This window comes from Vigna angularis, chromosome 2, assembly GCF_016808095.1.
Source record: "Vigna angularis cultivar LongXiaoDou No.4 chromosome 2, ASM1680809v1, whole genome shotgun sequence".
Classification (NCBI taxonomy): Eukaryota; Viridiplantae; Streptophyta; class Magnoliopsida; order Fabales; family Fabaceae; genus Vigna; species Vigna angularis.
In genome coordinates, this window is record NC_068971.1 from 32,994,794 (window position 1) to 33,015,008 (window position 20,215).

At 33.9% G+C, this 20,215-nt stretch overlaps 3 protein-coding genes across 6 annotated transcripts; all 3 read left to right on the forward strand.

Moving 5' to 3' along the window:
* The first annotated feature begins 823 nt into the window (after nt 1-823).
* On the forward strand, nt 824-3,458 carry LOC108318691 (uncharacterized). Of its 2 annotated transcripts, XM_017564155.2 has the most exons (5): nt 824-1,294; nt 1,378-1,554; nt 1,751-2,141; nt 2,415-2,504; nt 2,581-3,458. In XM_017564155.2, the coding sequence occupies exons 1-5, from the start codon at nt 968-970 to the stop codon at nt 3,345-3,347; spliced, it is 1,752 nt and encodes a 583-aa protein (XP_017419644.1). In that variant the 5' UTR covers nt 824-967; the 3' UTR covers nt 3,348-3,458. The 2 variants fall into 2 exon arrangements, with proteins under 2 accessions (XP_017419644.1, XP_017419645.1); XM_017564156.2 differs by lacking the exon at nt 2,415-2,504 and having other exon boundaries at nt 864-1,294.
* Nucleotides 3,459-6,803: 3,345 nt separating this feature from the next.
* Nucleotides 6,804-10,135, forward strand: LOC128195577 (WUSCHEL-related homeobox 8-like). Its single transcript, XM_052873602.1, has 4 exons — nt 6,804-7,096; nt 7,223-8,748; nt 9,357-9,636; nt 9,719-10,135. Exons 2-4 carry the CDS (start codon nt 8,722-8,724, stop codon nt 9,874-9,876), a joined length of 465 nt encoding a protein of 154 aa, XP_052729562.1. The 5' UTR covers nt 6,804-7,096; nt 7,223-8,721; the 3' UTR covers nt 9,877-10,135.
* Nucleotides 10,136-17,367: 7,232 nt separating this feature from the next.
* LOC128193306 (uncharacterized) lies at nt 17,368-20,002 on the forward strand. 3 transcript variants are annotated; one of them, XM_017556389.2, is made up of 5 exons: nt 17,368-17,838; nt 17,922-18,098; nt 18,295-18,685; nt 18,959-19,048; nt 19,125-20,002. In XM_017556389.2, exons 1-5 carry the CDS (start codon nt 17,512-17,514, stop codon nt 19,889-19,891), a joined length of 1,752 nt encoding a protein of 583 aa, XP_017411878.1. In that variant the 5' UTR covers nt 17,368-17,511; the 3' UTR covers nt 19,892-20,002. The 3 variants fall into 3 exon arrangements, with proteins under 3 accessions (XP_017411878.1, XP_017411880.1, XP_017411879.1); XM_017556391.2 differs by lacking the exon at nt 17,922-18,098 and having other exon boundaries at nt 17,407-17,838; XM_017556390.2 differs by lacking the exon at nt 18,959-19,048 and having other exon boundaries at nt 17,408-17,838.
* Nucleotides 20,003-20,215: the final 213 nt, after the last annotated feature.

Genomic DNA, 20,215 nt, shown 5'->3' on the forward strand with positions numbered 1-20,215 from the left:
TTCGTGGATATCCGCAGGTAAAATTCACTACAAGTTTTTAGTACCCGTAGTAACAAGTATTTTAATACTCACTTGTTAACGGGTCGAGTTCGAATATCACACTATTCGTACTCGGGACGTACCCGCCACCCATTTGAATAATGAAATTACAATTTTATTTATTAATTTTTTTCTCTAAGTGTTTAATTTTATGTAAAAATGGGCCAAAGCTCAAATCCTTTTTTAGGGTTTTCTCTTCAAATCAACATAAGGAAAATGTGTTGTCTCCATTCCTTCTCAGCCGCAAGTTGCTATCAAACTCTAAGGAGCTGCCTGTTCCTTCTTCTTCGTCTTCTTCACTAATTAGATTTTCCCCCATGTTTTCCCAAAAATGCAAGAAATTTGTCTCGCTCTCAAAGATGTTGCCTTTCTTCTTCCCAAAACCATAAAACCCCCAAAGTTTCGCTTTAAAATCCTCTAGGATTCGTCCTCTCTTACCCTCACGAACAAGTCAACATCTCCTCCTTTCATTCTCTTACTCACGTTGCACAACCCTCCTGACATCTTAGGGTTTGCGATTTTCGAAATGAAGAAAAAAATAAAATGAAAAGAAAAATGACTAAGGTTTGTGAGTTAGACACTGTTCGTGTCTAATCCGATCCGTTATTATTTTAATACATATGACTATGTAAGATTTGAGTGAGATATTATATAATAATTGATGTGTATTTTAATTATGATGTTTTTATGCTTGTATTTTTAAATAAAATGATTATAAAAAAATAATTTTTTTATTTGTAAAAAACTAGAAAAGAAAATAATGAAAAGTAATGTAAAATGAATTGTAGTCGCGTGAGAATCTTTAAAACGTTGACGTTGGTGTTCTGGTGCATGAAGGAACACTCTCCACCACTACACTGCATCTTCACTTTTCAGAATCTCTTTTTTCTCTGTTCCTATCGTGACTTTCATTTGGTCGTGTTTCACCATGAGCAATAAAACCATGTATTTCTTGGGTTCACCTTCAAAGTCTCAAGCTCAGAGTTCTCAAGGCACTGATGTAGTAATTCCTTCAGACTGTCCTCCACATCTTGTCAAACTAATGCAGCAAGGAAACTGCTTCACTTGTGGCCAAATTGGACATTGGTGTCGGTACTGTCCTTCCAAATCCCCCAATTCTAAATCCGTTTCGCCCTCTCCCAATCAAGCTTCCCCACTTTCCTCCAACGCTGTACAGTGCCGCTGTGGCCATGGCGCATGCGAAATCAAAACCGCACGCAGTGGGAGGAACTTCTATACCTGCCCCATCAAAAGTGTAAGCTTCTAACACTTGCAATTTTGTATCTTTCTTTTGTGATTATGATTTTAAAGACGATGTTACTGGTTGTACTGTTTAAGGGGGTAAAATGTAAGGACTTTGTTAAGTGGTGCGATGAACCTGTTGCTGAGAGTAATTTGCAGCCTCCAGCGATCAAGTATCCTGAGTGTGCGTGTAAGGCTGGAGTTTGTAGAAGGGTTAAGAGTAAAGAGGCAGATGGGGTTTTTAAGTACTGTTTTACTTGTCCTGTTAAGAAGGTATGGCTCATGACCTTTATTTTCTGATTGATGTTATGGTTCTCTTTTGTGTACGTGTGTTATTGGGTTTTGGGGAAAGATTTATGTTTTGTACCAGTAGAGGGATGAGATTGGATTTTTGGTGCCTATAAGCTGCTTGATGTATATGGCAAGTATCCTTTTGGGTTATATCATTGAAGTAATTATTGTTCAATAGGGTCATGGATCTTGTGGATACCGTGTGTGGGAGGATGAGATTAAACTGCTTGATGGAAAAAGCATTGTTCCTACCCAGCGAAGCAGGCAAAGGACTCTTCATGATTTTTGGGAGGGATGCAAAAATGATGAAACTGATGATGAGCTGGGTAGTGAACGCAGTAAAAGGATGAGAGTTGGACACTGTTCTGAGGATCCCTCGGCTGTGGCTGACATTGCAGACAAAGAAGATTTTATGGTTGATGGTGATGATTTCGAGTTTATAAACTCGTTATCGTTGGAGACTGTTGAAGAAGAAGCATTTCTATCATTATCTCAACTATCAACACCTTCAAGGTTCCGTTGGCGACAAATTATGTTTGAGAGGCGCATTTCCTCTGATGATTCATTTGGTAATATTTTTTTTCTTTGTTCTCGGAAATCTGTTTCTTTCTTTCATTTTTCCTTTATGTTTCTGCTGCCACTTTTGGAGCAACGTTACGTTATTTTGATTATTTGTACTCGATTCTTTACAAATTTAACCACAGGTCACTGTTGTTACTATCAGTTTAAGTTTGAACTTAAAAAAATTGGATTTGTCATTATTTGAAAGTAGTTTGATCATATTTAGTCTTGAAACTATATTTGAGAGAGAAAACCTTTGAAACTATCTTGATATATTGCAGGTTCTTGTAGAATGGGTTGGCTTGGCCGTCTTCTTTTCTTCCATCCAGCTCAAAGTTTAAATCCCCCCACACCTAAGCCTTTTTTCTGTTGTATGACTTCATTAGTTTTATATGTTTGTGTCCACTTTGATTTAGAATTGTGATTGATTGTGTCTCATCATTACAGGCACTTTCCCATCCTTTAATCCAATAATTGTCCCTAAACAGAGGAATGTTTCTGATGGTCCTTGCAACAAGCTTGCTATAACAAATGTTAGTCAACAACATGCCCAACTTTCAACTGATTTAGTTAGTCCCAGCAAATTACAATATGGTGAAAGAAAGTCAAAGGCATCATGGCATAGAGAAATGATCTTGTTCACACAGCAACAACTTCTAGCTGGTCTTGAAACCTTGGCTCCTCATGAGCATGAGTCCATGAAAGAGGCAGCAGAAACCACTTTTGCAATATTAAATGTTTTACAGGTTGACTACAAAAAGTTCTCTGATCATGTCTTGGACTATATCAATTTTTCGTCATCAATTGCAGAAATAGATAAATCCATGGAAAATTTCCATACTATGGAAGATCTCAACAAACTCTTTGAGGAGGAGAAAAAGAGATTAGCTCAACTCCAAGATGACCATGTCAAGACCAAAGCTTTGCTTGAAGCATCAAAAAGACATAGACAATTGCTATGTGAAGAGGTCTCTGATCTCGAGGCCATGCTCAATGAAAAACAAAATCAATTAAAGTTTTGTGAATTAGAGACCTTAAAGATTGAAACACGCCTTGGTGATTTGGAAAGAAATATATTGGAGACTGACATAACGCTGAAGAAAAGAGCTGAGCAAACAAAAGTGGAAAAGAAACCATGTGAAGAAAGACAGGCAAAGCAAATTGCAGCTCAGGAAGCGCTGCAGAAGGCAAAACTTGAATTGGAAAATTCCTAACTCAGAATTGAAGTGTATGATTAGGCTTATTTTTTCTTAATTTGTTATGTCTTTAATACTTGTAACTTGTTCTTGCATGATTCATAAGGTAATTACGAGATGCTTTCTAAATCTCTTAGGTGTTTTATGGCAGTCTAACTTTCTATACTAAGTCACACTCATCGAACGATTTTATTTTTAATAATAAATTTGAGTAATATGTTTTTCTTTTCAATAATATTTTTTAAAGCAATAATTCTATCTTCATTAAAATTATTTAATTCATTCAACATTAAATTTCAATTTGTTTAGTCAATACTTCACTTGCCTTGTTATTCTTACAAATTGCTAATTAATTTTGATGAACAAGAGTGCATCACGTCATATAAGGAGTAGTTTTAGAAGAGCTGTAAGGAGAATTTCGATACACTTAGAAAACTTGTGTTAAGATTTCATGGCAATTCTTTGGTTTAATTCCAATATGATTAACGATACTTTATTAACACTTGAAGAATCTTCATGCTTCAAATTTATAAATAAAATAGTTTTTTAATTTTAATAGATTTACTTCTTCAAATTTATATATATTTTATAAATAATTTTTTGTTTATACTCAATATGGATCAATTTGTCGATCAATCGGTCACTGTCCCTGTTGGATCAATGTAGTATTGTCGTAGTAACTAGCCTGAGACCCCGTTTATACGCACAGATCTCTCTCTTTTGTAACAAAATAGTATACTTATTATCATATTTAAATAATTAAATTTTAAATATGTATATTTAATTGTTATAGATGTACATAATAATTAGATATAATATTGAAATGAAAAGTTTAATAATTTAAAAAAAATAATTAAATAATTATACTATTATATCATAACATATATTAAAATATCTTTATATGTAGATCTTTTAAATATTAAAAAATATAATAATAACTAAATTGGTGTATGATTATAGGTTTAAGGAATTGTTTTAGGTAATGGATAGATAAAGGAATAACTGAAATGAATATTTCTTGCAATTAGAAATTAAATGTTTTTGAAATGAAATAACTATCATGAGTATAATGATCTGTATAGTTGTTATAATGAAGAATGCATTTATTATAAGAAATATAAATAATAAAACAGTGATAAAGTGAATATAAGTTATTGTTACAAATTTGAAGTTTAAATTTAGTATGTAAAGGTACAAACTTAAAACGTGATGCTAGTAAGATTTTATATTTTTTTAATTACGTTACTATTTATAAAATATATATCATAAGTAGTGTTATTATATATCTCATAAATCCGTAGTTGTCAAGATCGTATTGGAGAAGACTAATTATATAGTCATGACTGCTAGCAAAATAATGAAAACAAATTGATGTATTTTTCAACATACACGTGGACTGAATTTTCTACCTTGACATTTAATATTTTTAAGGCTTAAATACTTACTTTGTTCCGATGTTAAGAGGTGAATTTATGTTTATTATTCGGTTTTAAAATTAAATTTATTGAGTCCAAAATTTATAAAAATTGTATAAATAAAGTCCCCTCCGATAATTAGCATAAACGAAATTAAATTTGTGTTCACGTGACTATAAAATCTAACTTTTTTTCTTCTCTCTCATCTGTTCTTTTTGCACTTTGGTGGTGAAGTGGCTATAAACGAATTCTTTTTTTCTTTTTGCAGTTTGGTGGTGACGAGGGAGAAGTGGTCTGGGCGATGGTGATGAGGAGGTAAAAGTGGAGGAAGAGGAATCAGAATAGGGAGAGGATGGGAATGGAGAGAGGTGTGTTGTCGCTACCTCCTCCATGGGAACCATTAGGGAGCTTGCAGTCGTTGTCGTACACACCACGACCACCATCCATAATCGTCAACGTTGCTACCGTAAAGTTCACCATTGCCGGAACACCACGAGTTCATCTCGCCACCACACATCGCTGCCATCAACTCACTGCAAAGAATCACCCAGAGCAAAATCCACATCTTCCATCATTAAATTGCAAAAGCAATCCTCAAATCGTCGCGAGTTCAGAGCACGAGCCTCCTCCTACGTGAGCCATCATCTTCTCCGCCATGAAACTAGCACAACAGTGCCACCAACAACCGCAACTATCCCAATGCGATGTCAATCTCTTTCACCACAGAACGCAATAGCGGCTTCTTCATCTAAATCGCGCTCAGAAACATGCAACCAGATAAATCAATTCGCACAAATCTAAGCTGCATTCAGAATCCCTAAGGCAAATCACGATCATGAGAGACGGTGAACCCTAGATTGAAGGTTTATTCAGTGTAATTTATAGGGTTGAGGATTTGAGATGTTTTAACTATCAATAATTAAATATTTTACATAACAAAAGAGAATGAAAAAGTACGGGTAGAAGTATGTGATGGTAAGTAACTCTCGATATTCCAACGCATGGCAAAACTACCTTAAAGAATTCATCTTAAAAACTACCTTAAAGAATTCATCTTTTTATAGATTAAATTCTTACTTATTTTGAAAATCGTGCTACTTTGTAAATATAAGCCTCCTATCCGGGTAAATAAAATGTGGAACAGTACTATTACAGAAAAAATCGCATCATAGTTCTTTTCATAAGGAAACCCCATTTTAATCTTCAAAATAAAGAATGATATGTCTTTGAAAATGAAAATTTTAAAATAATTATTTATCGGTATTTTAGTTAACTACAGACATTATGATCTTTTTATTACACGGTTATATGATCTAATGTTTTCTAAATAAGTAAAAAAGTGTGAATTTAATATTTTAAAACAGTTAAAGAGTTTTTTTTTTTTTGGCAGGAATATGGAAATAAATAAAACAAATAAAAAGAAACAAGTGTAATTTATATTTTTACTTTTAACTTCTAAAATTACAATGACACGAATGAGAAATTAAAATAAATAATAGGTTATTTTTAAATACTTTTTGCAAGTGTATGTTTTTAGTTTATAAATTTTGGTACACAATTAGAATTTATTTTTATTCAAAATTTTAATATATTTTAATTTTCAAAATTTAAAAAATAGATGAATATAATATTTTTACTTTAATTATATTAATTTTATTTGTATTAAACATGTTTTTCAATTAATACTAAAAGGGAAACGTATCAAAAATGTAATATTTGACACACACGAAAACGTGACGCAATTTAATTAAAAAAATTATATTAATTTATTTTTAAAATTTAAATTCAACTTATATAAAATTTTCAAAAAATAAATAAATTTATATTAAAATTAAAAAACTAAAAATATGTTTAACTCAAAATTTTAAATACACAACAAAAAGTACCATGATTATGTTAGGCTGCAAAAATCGCCACCGACCATGTGTACAACGCGCAACCACCAAACGTGCCAAAACCAAAGGCAAAGTTAAATAAAATTAAAAAGTAAATAAGAAAAATCTGGAAACATAGAAAATAACAATAATAATAACAAAAAAAAAAAAAAAAAAAACCTCCGCACTCCAAATTTTTCTGCATCTCACCCTGTCCGATTCCGGAATCACATCCTAAAAACTATTAACTTATTTATTGTTTTTTATTTGTGTTTAATAACTATTCACGAAGAAGCATAAGCACTTTTGGCGATGACGATGCGCGTGTTTTTCCACGTATCGGGCAACATCGCCGGCGACCCGACTCATTGCCGCCGGTTGCAATATCACTCATGAAAACGTAATTTCTGAAACGAGAAGAGTCTCTGTCCGTCGTTTACGTCCTCCACGGTCGTTTCCGCGTTAATCCCTTTCCAAGGTTAAAGCAAAACGCACGCATGCTCTAATTCTCTCGTTCATTCGATCCCTATTAAATCAAATTCCCTCCTTTCCGTTTTCCACATTCAAAATCACTCATTGTTGTATTTTTTCTCTCTCACTTCAGAATTGGGATGAAGAAGGCGTCACCTGTGACGTTGGATCACGTGCTTCTGGCGTCGCAGGAGACGAAGGAGGCGCGTGAGGTGCGGATTCGGAGCCTCTTCGAATTCTTCGACAGAGAGAATCGCGGGTTCTTGGACTACGCGCTCATCGAGGCGGGTCTCTCGGCGCTTCAGATTCCGTCGGAGTACAAGTACGCGAAGGATTTGTTGAACGCTTGCGATGCGAACAATGATGGGAGAGTGGATTTCCAAGAGTTCAGGAGGTACATGGACGACAAGGAGTTGGAGATTTACAGCATTTTTCAGGCCATCGATGTAGCACACAATGGCTGCATTTTGCCGGAGGAGCTTTGGGAGGCTCTCGTAAAAGCAGGCATGTTTCTTTGTTTCATATTATTGCAAATTAACTCGTGATTTTGTTGATGTTTGAGTGTTTCGGTTGTCTTGTGTTTGATTTTGTTTGTAGGTTAGTTTGACATAGAATTGTGTTGTGTAATTTTTGTTGAAATCCATGTCCACCACTGACATGACCAAAAAAAAATAATGTAAAAAGTACAGGTTATTCTCACTAGTTTACGTGCTAGCTTGAGTTTTAGTTGGACTTAAACTCAAATACTAAGATAATACCAGAGTTTATTAGTGATTTGTTCGAAGTACGAGGGTCTTGCGTTGGAGATTCCTTATTAATCAGTAATATGATCAAATTAGTGTACTTTAGTGGAGGTCAGTATAATGATTTATAAGTTTATCAAACGAAGGAGGATTTTAACAAAGGTATGGTATTTACTGAAGGGGAAAACATTCATTATATTGAAAACAAAAAGAAAAATCTAATATTTGTTATTTTTTAAATAAATAAAAATCTGATACCTTAAAAGAATAGTGACATTAAAATAATAATAAAAATCTGATAGAGGATATTACGTGCTCCTTATGAAAAGTTTGATTGCCATGGTTTGACTTGTTTGACGGTTTAAATTAGTGGTCACAAGTATTGTTAATCTCAAGTCACAAGTCTTTACCAGACCCTAATTACGTTTTTATTGTAGTGAGGAGATTGTTGAACATTTTGGAACATCTCTTCGTAATGAATGCAATTTAACTGCAAGGTTTGCTCGCCTAGGCTTTGGTTGCCTTGTAGAAAGTTGAATGGAAAAGGAAAATGAAAATCACCTATTAAAACAACCTTTCCCTTGCATGTAGCCTTATTGACTACTGATTTATCTGATTTTAGGTTGTTTTGATCGATAGTTATAACTGAGTACAGTAACATAAATCGAAGTTCAACTTCATTCCAAACTAAATTTTCCATTGTTATTTTACCGACAAATTAACATAATATAAGCCCTCGGTATCTGAGAGAGATCTGAACGTTGAGTGTTGGAGCGTGTGAGAGAGATCTTCTTAGTGAGAGAGTTTGTGAGATCTGAACGCCTGAGTGTTGGAGATCGGAGAGCTTGAACGCGAGATCGGAAACCTTTCCAGCCAAACTTCAACTTTCATGTTCCAAGGCTTTGCTCCGTGGCGAGTAAGTATTCCTTTTCTCTTATCTCTTCCTTTCCTTTACCCCGCTTCTCCTTCTTCTTTACTTCTTCCTTCTTTTCTTTCCTTTCTCCTCTCTGCTTCCTTTTATGCACTTTTTCTTTTCTGAGCTTTTATTACTCGCAATTATATTATGCTCTCTTCTTTACTTTCCGCTTGTTATTTACTTCTGCTCCTTTACTTGCTTTCTTCTTCTATTTTTCATTTTTAATAACTAAGGCTAAGAACACACTGTCTTAACAAAGATAAGGGGTATATCGGCTGGAAACCAGACGTTAATCTCCCTTCGTTTGAAGGTATGGCAGAGACAATCGGGTAGAACAACGCCACGTACCCCATAAAAATGAAACTTAGAAAAAGAAAACTTTATTTGTATGAACAAAATGGACACGAACAAACTTGAATGTAGATCCGTTTAGGAACATTTGCGAGGACCGTGAAACAGATCTATTTTTTTGGACATTGAGACTTCAAAAGTTGGACAATGAAAATTGAACTAAAAAGAAGAAGCAAAATGAAAAACTTAACTTAAATTGGAACCTGACTTCACTGTAATAAATCTTTTTACTTTTTACTTTATGCACAAAAACTTAGAAAATGGATATGGAAGCCAAGACAGTTCATAAACGATGGCGGTCTACCCTGGAACAAGTTAGAATCTTGCTGAACATCTACAACCACGGGATCATCAATCCTAGTCGAGATCAAGTTCGCGAGATTACAGGACGACTCCAGGAGTACGGGGAAGTCGGAGAATACAGCGTCTATTGTTGGTTTCAAAACCATGGAAATCGGGTGAAGAATCGAGGCTGGCACCAAAGCATCCCTGATACACCTGGATCTTCATTTACCCTCCTTCCTCCGTATATATATGGTAAATCTTCTTTCCTTTCCTCTTCTTTCCCTTTATTTATTTTATTTAACTCTGACTACCATTTTTTTTTTCACTTCCGCAGATCCTTCATGGGTACTTCCACAGACTCCGAAGCTCTTAGATCTCTTTCCCATTCCCGTTATACGCAAAGAAGAAGAGAGAGTTACTCAACCCATGCCGTTTCGCACCCAAGCTCCTTCCACAGAGCTTTCCTTGAGGTTGTCGCTCGCCGATCAGTAGTCTCCTTAGGGGGACTATTTTTATTTATTTACTGTATTTTATGGACTGTACTCTTAATGGTCACTTGTGGCCAACTCGCGAACATTTTATTTTAATTATGCAATGTGTGACCTTTATCTGCTTTGCTCTTTATGTATGTTTGTTTAACGTGTGTGGTACCATTTTCACACGAATATTAAGGTATCTGGTTATAACTATGAGATTTGGAAAAATATGTAGTCCCCATGATCTTATAGACCTGAGTTAATGAAATATATGCTATTTGTCATATCATACGCTATTGTCTTATTCATTTCCAAAAATAAAATTTAATTCCTTTGAGAATAGCTTTCATTTTTATACTCTTATGCTAACACATATTTATAATATTCCAATTATGAAACAACAGCACATAAAATTATATCCTTCAAAGTATCTACACAAATTATACCACTAACTGCGCCAAACAATATAACCACTGAAGTATCACAATTGAATTTGAAACATCCTAACTCGTATATACTTATATATCACAATTTCCGTTGAGCTAACACCACAAAATACATGGCTCCATTCCTAACATCCGTCAAGACTTCCTTGATCGAGATCAGCTCCAAACCATCTGAGTCGGGAAACACCAACTACTTTCAACCACAGTCAAGAAGAATATGGTTGACAGTCAACCAATCCATTCCCAGAATGACATCCAGGCCTTGAAGAGATAAAAAGATCAAGTTCACTATGAACTTGCATCCGGCGACGATAATTGGGCATCCAACACAAACTGAACTGGTCGGGATTTGTCCTGATGTTGGGGTAAAACCACCAGTTCGAATCCTTGATCACTCACTAGTATACTAAAGTATTCCAAACAAAGCATTTCTTCTCTTCAATCTTCACCCCAGAGAGTTTAAGGCAGTCTCTCTTGTAGTGAACACCATCACCTTGATAATACGTTACTGATGTAGGTACAAGCGGTTGGGTTGCTGATAGGGTTTCTTGCCTTACTTTTCCCCAAATGATTTGTTCTTCTGAGTCTTGTCAACTCGACTTTGATTTCGATTCACATCCAAAATCTCTAAACCATGGGTCTACTTCATCGAAACTAGTATCGCCACAAAATTTAGTTGTGTAGAAGAAAATTCTCTAGGCTCCACTCTTAAACAGGAATGACAGAGGAAAAAGCACCCTGAGTGGTTCTGCCACTAGTCAACACTTCAATGAATTGTTTTTGAATGTTCTTAGAGGCCACTCTCGCGTTCTCGGCAGATACCCTTGCGACTTCTAGATTCTGTAACGCAATGGTCTTTTGTTGCACCAATGCAGCATTTTGTTGTTACAATGCCTGAAGTACAGACTCCAACATTCCATTAGATTCAGACTGCACGGTTCGAGGGAAAGAGGAAGTCTAGTTGCCATCTTCTGTTCACACAGTGAGAAAGACTATTACTCTAACTCAAAGAAACTAATGTAACTTCTTACAAACTGACCAGAATTCACAATCACAAACAGTGCACACCCACAACCTACAGGTTTCTAAGGAAGAACTGCTCTGATACCATTAATGTAACATCCCAATTATATAATAACCAATATTATATAATAAAGACGTTAACATCCAAAATATAGAGAACAGTCGGAGTAAGACGTGTAATTTAAGTGCGAAATTACAATCATCCAAATAAAAGGAGTAAAAATTTAAACTTAAACAGTTGAAAGGATTAAACACTACAAGTGTTCAATCAGGAAACTCTAAGAAGACTACTCCGCAATATCAGCAACCTCCAGCTCTTCCTCCAAGGGAATCTCCGCGACAACATCTGCTCCCATCCAAGTGGATGATCATCGCCAAAGAAACATACCCAAACAGCACATAACAAAAACAATGCAAGGGTGAGCTAGATATAAAAAGCATGTTATACAGATAGCACAGTTAATTCAACGTTATCATACTTAGATTCGTATAAAAGAGCAATTAGAGCATATTCATTAAACCACAATTCCACCCATTCACACAACATGCAAAAGTCATCCAAACATGGTAAATTGACATCACAAGACTTGTTACTTTATACCCCGACTCGTCCGGACTAGAATGATTACCGAGCTATGGCGGGTTATGCACTCGTGGTGGCCTCTACTGCTTTGCAAAGCCATTGCCAATGGGTTCCACCCTACCACCCTCACGAGGTTAGTCCGTTCCGCGCCCTAGAGCATCCTGGAAGCCTCCAAGACTAGGACCTCCTGCTACTCCTCACCACATGGATCAATCCTCTCTAATTGAGAATGAAAGACCATTGGAGCGTCAGGAAAACCCCCAAGACTGAGCTACCATGAAATCATTCTGTACACCCCAAATCACCACCATGTATCCTCTCCTTGAGGATCATGGAATTACGTCCATGAATTATACTGTTACTTTGAACCTTAACCCCAATTATGAATAATCAGATACCACCATATTATCACAACAATTCCAACATATCTCATACATTCACATATTTTCACATAATTCATGTCACAGACAATATTCCAAACATTGGTACACATAATTCAACCCAAAAGCAAAGGAACTTAAAATTCAACATATTTGTAAAATACTATTTGGACGAGCACTATTCACTGAACATTGTTGGACGAACGTTACTGAACGAACGCTATTTTCGACACCAGGCCGAATGCTCATTCACCTGAATGCACTTTGGATGAACACTATTCGCCGACCACTATTGGACAAACGTTATTTACCAAACACAATAAGGTCGAACGTTATAAAGATCTAACTCTCAATACTTATTGAACGAACGTTCCAAAACCGATTGCTACTAATACGAACGCTCGCCTATACCTAGGGATGCTCACTGGGACGAACGCTATACAGATCAAATACGAGGAGGCCGAATAAACACTGTGTGGACGAACGTATACTGTGTGGACGAACGTATACTGTTTGGACGAACGTATAATCACTAATTTACTAAGACCGAACGTTATTTTCACTAGGACATCAAAACCGACCGTTTTAAGAATCCATATTAAGACCGAACGCTACACTCGACAGGACGAACGCTCAATTTAAGATTTAAGGACGAACGCTCAATTCAATATTTAAGGACGAACGCTCAATTCAATACTTAAGGACGAACGCTCAATTCAATATTTTAAGGACGAACGCTCAATTCAATATTTAAGGACGAACGCTCAATTCAATATTTTAAGGACGAACGCTCAATTCAATATTTTAAGGACGAACGCTCAATTCAATATATAAGGACGAACGCTCAATTCAATATTTTAAGGACGAACGCTCAATTCAATATTTAAGGACGAACGCTCATACTATTTGGCCGACCACTAATTGGTCGAGCCATTTGGAACGAATGCGCGTTCTGCAAAATTCTTCAGAAACGCAGCAGATTTCCAGAAACCCAAAAATCCCAAATTTTCATCCCCAAATTCCCAGATTTGCTTCAAAGACAGTAAAATTCAATAATCAAACGAAAAATCTAACTCCCCTTACCTCTTGAAGACTTCCTTTGATCTTGAAATGCAGAGTCTTAATCTCCTTCCAAATCTACAAGATCTCCACTTCACCCTCCCATAGATGTTTTTGCAGCAACCAATTTAATCTGTCGAACCCCAGCCCCCTTGAATCCATAGGTTCTTTTAAAGGGAAGGAAGATCCTGCACTGAAAAAATGTAATAAATAAAAATGCTTTAATAGATGAAATTGTTAGATTAGAATTTTATCCTTATAATTAAAATAACTATAAAGTATTTTATAATGTAATTATTGTTATTATTAATATGATTATTATTGTTTTTATTATTATTATTATAAATATCATTATTATTTCAATTTTTATTATCATTAGCAACGGCCTTTGGTACATGTAGTCAATGGAGAATGAAAACGAGTTGTTTGAGGTTGTGGAAATGACACAAGCTAATAATGTCTTGATTGGTTCTTCTTATTCGGTATTAACATCTTTCATGGTATTAACTCAGGATGGCAACGGGTCGGGTCGGGCACGGATAGTGTCTATCCACAACCCGACCCGTCGGATAAAATTGTATTCGCTACCCAATTCGTTACTTGTCGGGTTTCTATTTAAAAAATACTTGTGGGTTTTAAAATATTCGTGGGTATCCACGGATATCCGTAAAAAATAAAAAAGAAATATTTAATAGATGTTTTAAATAAAATTACAAAATATATATATATATATATATAATATAATATAATATAATATAAATTAAAATTTAATTTTAATTTTAATTAAATTTAACCTAATAAAATATAATTTTATTTTATTTTTAATTAATTTAATTAAAAAATATATAAATTATTTTTTTTTAAATTTTTCGCGGGTAGCAGGTACCCGCAGGCAGATAGTATATTATCCGTACCCGACCCCTTTAGAAGCGGGTATTAAAATATCCACTATCCGTTACTCGCGGATAGTAAATATTCACGAATAATTACTACCCGCCGCGGATTTTACCCACAAATACCCGTGCCCGCGGATAAAATTGTCATCCCTATTATTAACACATGTATTAACAAAATGGCTATTGAAGAAGTTACTTAGATAGTAAGAAATATATTATTATTTTTTTTGTGTGAAGGATTTCCTTTTAAACAATTTTAATAATTTAAAAATATTGCCTAAAGCTGTTAAAGACGTAAAGTAGTCAGCCACTTGTTGCTGTCTTTCTTTTTAGAAAAGTATAATTTGACACCATCTTTTCTTTTTAGGTTCATTCCAGAATTGCGTTTTACAATAAAACGCTATATTAACATAATAAAAATAAATATAAATAAAATATTATAATAAAATGATAATTTATGAAATTGGAAGCTAAATGTAATAGAAAAATGGAATTGTCACATGACTCCTACTGTTTCACAGATCACCGTTTATTCAATCACCAAATTGAAATCATTGGGCCAAAATCAGACTGCTCATATTTTAATCCTCGTTTTAAATTTTGTTTCAAATCCTTTAAACTTTCTATGCTTAATGACATATTTTATCAATAATATTTTACATTTTTATTAACTTTATCATTAATTTTTTAACTTTGTGAATTTTATTATTTGAATGCCAAAATCATACATATTTTACTTTTCTAAAGTATGGTTTCTCAAATTACAAACAACGTGATTATTAAATAATGAAAAGATGATGTTAAATCCAAAATGAAATATGTAATATATTTTAAATTATTTTTTATTCTGTAAATTTTATTATTAAAATCTTAATTTTGTGAGTTTTATCATTAAATTTTTTATTTCACAAATTTTAACAATAAACTTTCAATTTTTCGAATTATCATCTAATTTTAAAATTATATACATCTTATTTTTTATTAAGTTATATATTAATGGTACGATGAAGCCAACAAATAAAATATTAAATAATGACGATGGGATGAATAAATTAAATTGAAATATTTAATATAGTGATTGGAAATTATTATCTCACCAGCATACTTTTAAATATTAATATATTTTTGTTCAATTTATTTTGTATTTTATTACAGGAAACTAATTTGAACTTTAAAGATTTTCGTTTGGTTAGTAATATTCGCACTAAAGAAACCAAGTTAAATAAAAATATAATAACATGTTTAATTATATGTTATGAACGATAAACTATTATTATATTAACATCTTTCGTTATATTAACATATGTATTAACAAATTTAATATCAGAGATGGCTATTGAAGAAGTTACTTAGGTACTAAGAAATATATTATTTTTGTTGTGTGAAGATTTCCTTTTAAACAATTTTAATAATTTAAAAATAAAGAGTGTAAAGATTACTTTAAACAGAAACTTTAAAGATAAAGAGTATAAGAAAAAAAAAATTATATAGAAAATTTTGCATTGGTTTAGGTCAAAAATATTATAAGTCTAGTCTTTAATATTTTAAAAAAAATTAACAAATTACTGTAACAACAAAGAATAAATGTTAGAAAACACTTTTCTTGAAAATACAAAAAATAAATAACATATAGTAAAAACACTTACTTTTACTTAGAAGCACTTTTCTTAAAGTAGGGAGAGTTTCTTTGCAACAACACTAAACTTTTCTGATAGAACTTTGTGGAAGCAAAACACATATAAGTTGAAAATAGGAAAGTTAAGTTAGAAAACTAAATAACCATATCACAATTGCCTCGTATAATCAATTATAAGTGATAATAAATTATTTTAAAGATTTTTTCAGAAAATAATTTTTTTATGATAATCAATTATCACAACTTATAATTGATTATTCAAAGATATTTTAAAAAATCTCAAATTAATTGAATAATTAATTATCATTAATTATTCTATAATATAAATTTTTTCCTAAGTGCTCTATATAACCTATTGTGTATATTTCTAAAGTAAGTCCAATGTACAACTATAAATGTCTTATCATAAAAGTTTCAAAGTAAACAATAGATTTTTCTAACATCAATTATAATATGTTGAATTCAGCATAAAAATATTGTCTTTAGTTTTTTCTTTGGTCGTAACACACGCTAAGTTGTGTGTGAGAATTATAAATTGGTTTTTGACACTAAGTTTACAATTGGTTGTATTATTTACTGTGATAACGTGTCTTACGTGATTATGTAAAATAATCGGTATAATTGTATGACATTATAATTAGGAATGATAAAAAAATTTGTATTCGTGGATATCCGCAGGTAAAATTCACTACAAGTTTTTAGTACCCGTAGTAACAAGTATTTTAATACTCACTTGTTAACGGGTCGAGTTCGAATATCACACTATTCGTACTCGGGACGTACCCGCCACCCATTTGAATAATGAAATTACAATTTTATTTATTAATTTTTTTCTCTAAGTGTTTAATTTTATGTAAAAATGGGCCAAAGCTCAAATCCTTTTTTAGGGTTTTCTCTTCAAATCAACATAAGGAAAATGTGTTGTCTCCATTCCTTCTCAGCCGCAAGTTGCTATCAAACTCTAAGGAGCTGCCTGTTCCTTCTTCTTCGTCTTCTTCACTAATTAGATTTTCCCCCATGTTTTCCCAAAAATGCAAGAAATTTGTCTCGCTCTCAAAGATGTTGCCTTTCTTCTTCCCAAAACCATAAAACCCCCAAAGTTTCGCTTTAAAATCCTCTAGGATTCGTCCTCTCTTACCCTCACGAACAAGTCAACATCTCCTCCTTTCATTCTCTTACTCACGTTGCACAACCCTCCTGACATCTTAGGGTTTGCGATTTTCGAAATGAAGAAAAAAATAAAATGAAAAGAAAAATGACTAAGGTTTGTGAGTTAGACACTGTTCGTGTCTAATCCGATCCGTTATTATTTTAATACATATGACTATGTAAGATTTGAGTGAGATATTATATAATAATTGATGTGTATTTTAATTATGATGTTTTTATGCTTGTATTTTTAAATAAAATGATTATAAAAAAATAATTTTTTTATTTGTAAAAAACTAGAAAAGAAAATAATGAAAAGTAATGTAAAATGAATTGTAGTCGCGTGAGAATCTTTAAAACGTTGACGTTGGTGTTCTGGTGCATGAAGGAACACTCTCCACCACTACACTGCATCTTCACTTTTCAGAATCTCTTTTTTCTCTGTTCCTATCGTGACTTTCATTTGGTCGTGTTTCACCATGAGCAATAAAACCATGTATTTCTTGGGTTCACCTTCAAAGTCTCAAGCTCAGAGTTCTCAAGGCACTGATGTAGTAATTCCTTCAGACTGTCCTCCACATCTTGTCAAACTAATGCAGCAAGGAAACTGCTTCACTTGTGGCCAAATTGGACATTGGTGTCGGTACTGTCCTTCCAAATCCCCCAATTCTAAATCCGTTTCGCCCTCTCCCAATCAAGCTTCCCCACTTTCCTCCAACGCTGTACAGTGCCGCTGTGGCCATGGCGCATGCGAAATCAAAACCGCACGCAGTGGGAGGAACTTCTATACCTGCCCCATCAAAAGTGTAAGCTTCTAACACTTGCAATTTTGTATCTTTCTTTTGTGATTATGATTTTAAAGACGATGTTACTGGTTGTACTGTTTAAGGGGGTAAAATGTAAGGACTTTGTTAAGTGGTGCGATGAACCTGTTGCTGAGAGTAATTTGCAGCCTCCAGCGATCAAGTATCCTGAGTGTGCGTGTAAGGCTGGAGTTTGTAGAAGGGTTAAGAGTAAAGAGGCAGATGGGGTTTTTAAGTACTGTTTTACTTGTCCTGTTAAGAAGGTATGGCTCATGACCTTTATTTTCTGATTGATGTTATGGTTCTCTTTTGTGTACGTGTGTTATTGGGTTTTGGGGAAAGATTTATGTTTTGTACCAGTAGAGGGATGAGATTGGATTTTTGGTGCCTATAAGCTGCTTGATGTATATGGCAAGTATCCTTTTGGGTTATATCATTGAAGTAATTATTGTTCAATAGGGTCATGGATCTTGTGGATACCGTGTGTGGGAGGATGAGATTAAACTGCTTGATGGAAAAAGCATTGTTCCTACCCAGCGAAGCAGGCAAAGGACTCTTCATGATTTTTGGGAGGGATGCAAAAATGATGAAACTGATGATGAGCTGGGTAGTGAACGCAGTAAAAGGATGAGAGTTGGACACTGTTCTGAGGATCCCTCGGCTGTGGCTGACATTGCAGACAAAGAAGATTTTATGGTTGATGGTGATGATTTCGAGTTTATAAACTCGTTATCGTTGGAGACTGTTGAAGAAGAAGCATTTCTATCATTATCTCAACTATCAACACCTTCAAGGTTCCGTTGGCGACAAATTATGTTTGAGAGGCGCATTTCCTCTGATGATTCATTTGGTAATATTTTTTTTCTTTGTTCTCGGAAATCTGTTTCTTTCTTTCATTTTTCCTTTATGTTTCTGCTGCCACTTTTGGAGCAACGTTACGTTATTTTGATTATTTGTACTCGATTCTTTACAAATTTAACCACAGGTCACTGTTGTTACTATCAGTTTAAGTTTGAACTTAAAAAAATTGGATTTGTCATTATTTGAAAGTAGTTTGATCATATTTAGTCTTGAAACTATATTTGAGAGAGAAAACCTTTGAAACTATCTTGATATATTGCAGGTTCTTGTAGAATGGGTTGGCTTGGCCGTCTTCTTTTCTTCCATCCAGCTCAAAGTTTAAATCCCCCCACACCTAAGCCTTTTTTCTGTTGTATGACTTCATTAGTTTTATATGTTTGTGTCCACTTTGATTTAGAATTGTGATTGATTGTGTCTCATCATTACAGGCACTTTCCCATCCTTTAATCCAATAATTGTCCCTAAACAGAGGAATGTTTCTGATGGTCCTTGCAACAAGCTTGCTATAACAAATGTTAGTCAACAACATGCCCAACTTTCAACTGATTTAGTTAGTCCCAGCAAATTACAATATGGTGAAAGAAAGTCAAAGGCATCATGGCATAGAGAAATGATCTTGTTCACACAGCAACAACTTCTAGCTGGTCTTGAAACCTTGGCTCCTCATGAGCATGAGTCCATGAAAGAGGCAGCAGAAACCACTTTTGCAATATTAAATGTTTTACAGGTTGACTACAAAAAGTTCTCTGATCATGTCTTGGACTATATCAATTTTTCGTCATCAATTGCAGAAATAGATAAATCCATGGAAAATTTCCATACTATGGAAGATCTCAACAAACTCTTTGAGGAGGAGAAAAAGAGATTAGCTCAACTCCAAGATGACCATGTCAAGACCAAAGCTTTGCTTGAAGCATCAAAAAGACATAGACAATTGCTATGTGAAGAGGTCTCTGATCTCGAGGCCATGCTCAATGAAAAACAAAATCAATTAAAGTTTTGTGAATTAGAGACCTTAAAGATTGAAACACGCCTTGGTGATTTGGAAAGAAATATATTGGAGACTGACATAACGCTGAAGAAAAGAGCTGAGCAAACAAAAGTGGAAAAGAAACCATGTGAAGAAAGACAGGCAAAGCAAATTGCAGCTCAGGAAGCGCTGCAGAAGGCAAAACTTGAATTGGAAAATTCCTAACTCAGAATTGAAGTGTATGATTAGGCTTATTTTTTCTTAATTTGTTATGTCTTTAATACTTGTAACTTGTTCTTGCATGATTCATAAGGTAATTACGAGATGCTTTCTAAATCTCTTAGGTGTTTTATGGCAGTCTAACTTTCTATACTAAGTCACACTCATCGAACGATTTTATTTTTAATAATAAATTTGAGTAATATGTTTTTCTTTTCAATAATATTTTTTAAAGCAATAATTCTATCTTCATTAAAATTATTTAATTCATTCAACATTAAATTTCAATTTGTTTAGTCAATACTTCACTTGCCTTGTTATTCTTACAAA

What these genes read in the sequence shown, in the direction of transcription:
- LOC108318691 (XM_017564155.2), top strand. Translation starts at nt 968, where the DNA reads ATGAGCAATAAAACCATGTATTTCTTGGGTTCACCTTCAAAGTCTCAA. An exon ending in TTCCTCTGATGATTCATTTG is followed by an intron (nt 2,142 to 2,414) that starts GTAATATTTTTT and finishes GATATATTGCAG; the next exon opens with GTTCTTGTAGAATGGGTTGG. An exon ending in ACCTAAGCCTTTTTTCTGTT is followed by an intron (nt 2,505 to 2,580) that starts GTATGACTTCAT and finishes TCATCATTACAG; the next exon opens with GCACTTTCCCATCCTTTAAT.
- LOC128193306 (XM_017556389.2), top strand. Translation starts at nt 17,512, where the DNA reads ATGAGCAATAAAACCATGTATTTCTTGGGTTCACCTTCAAAGTCTCAA. An exon ending in ATACCTGCCCCATCAAAAGT is followed by an intron (nt 17,839 to 17,921) that starts GTAAGCTTCTAA and finishes GTACTGTTTAAG; the next exon opens with GGGGTAAAATGTAAGGACTT. An exon ending in ACCTAAGCCTTTTTTCTGTT is followed by an intron (nt 19,049 to 19,124) that starts GTATGACTTCAT and finishes TCATCATTACAG; the next exon opens with GCACTTTCCCATCCTTTAAT.
- LOC128195577 (XM_052873602.1), top strand. Translation starts at nt 8,722, where the DNA reads ATGTTCCAAGGCTTTGCTCCGTGGCGA. An exon ending in AAGGCTTTGCTCCGTGGCGA is followed by an intron (nt 8,749 to 9,356) that starts GTAAGTATTCCT and finishes ACAAAAACTTAG; the next exon opens with AAAATGGATATGGAAGCCAA. An exon ending in CCTTCCTCCGTATATATATG is followed by an intron (nt 9,637 to 9,718) that starts GTAAATCTTCTT and finishes TCACTTCCGCAG; the next exon opens with ATCCTTCATGGGTACTTCCA.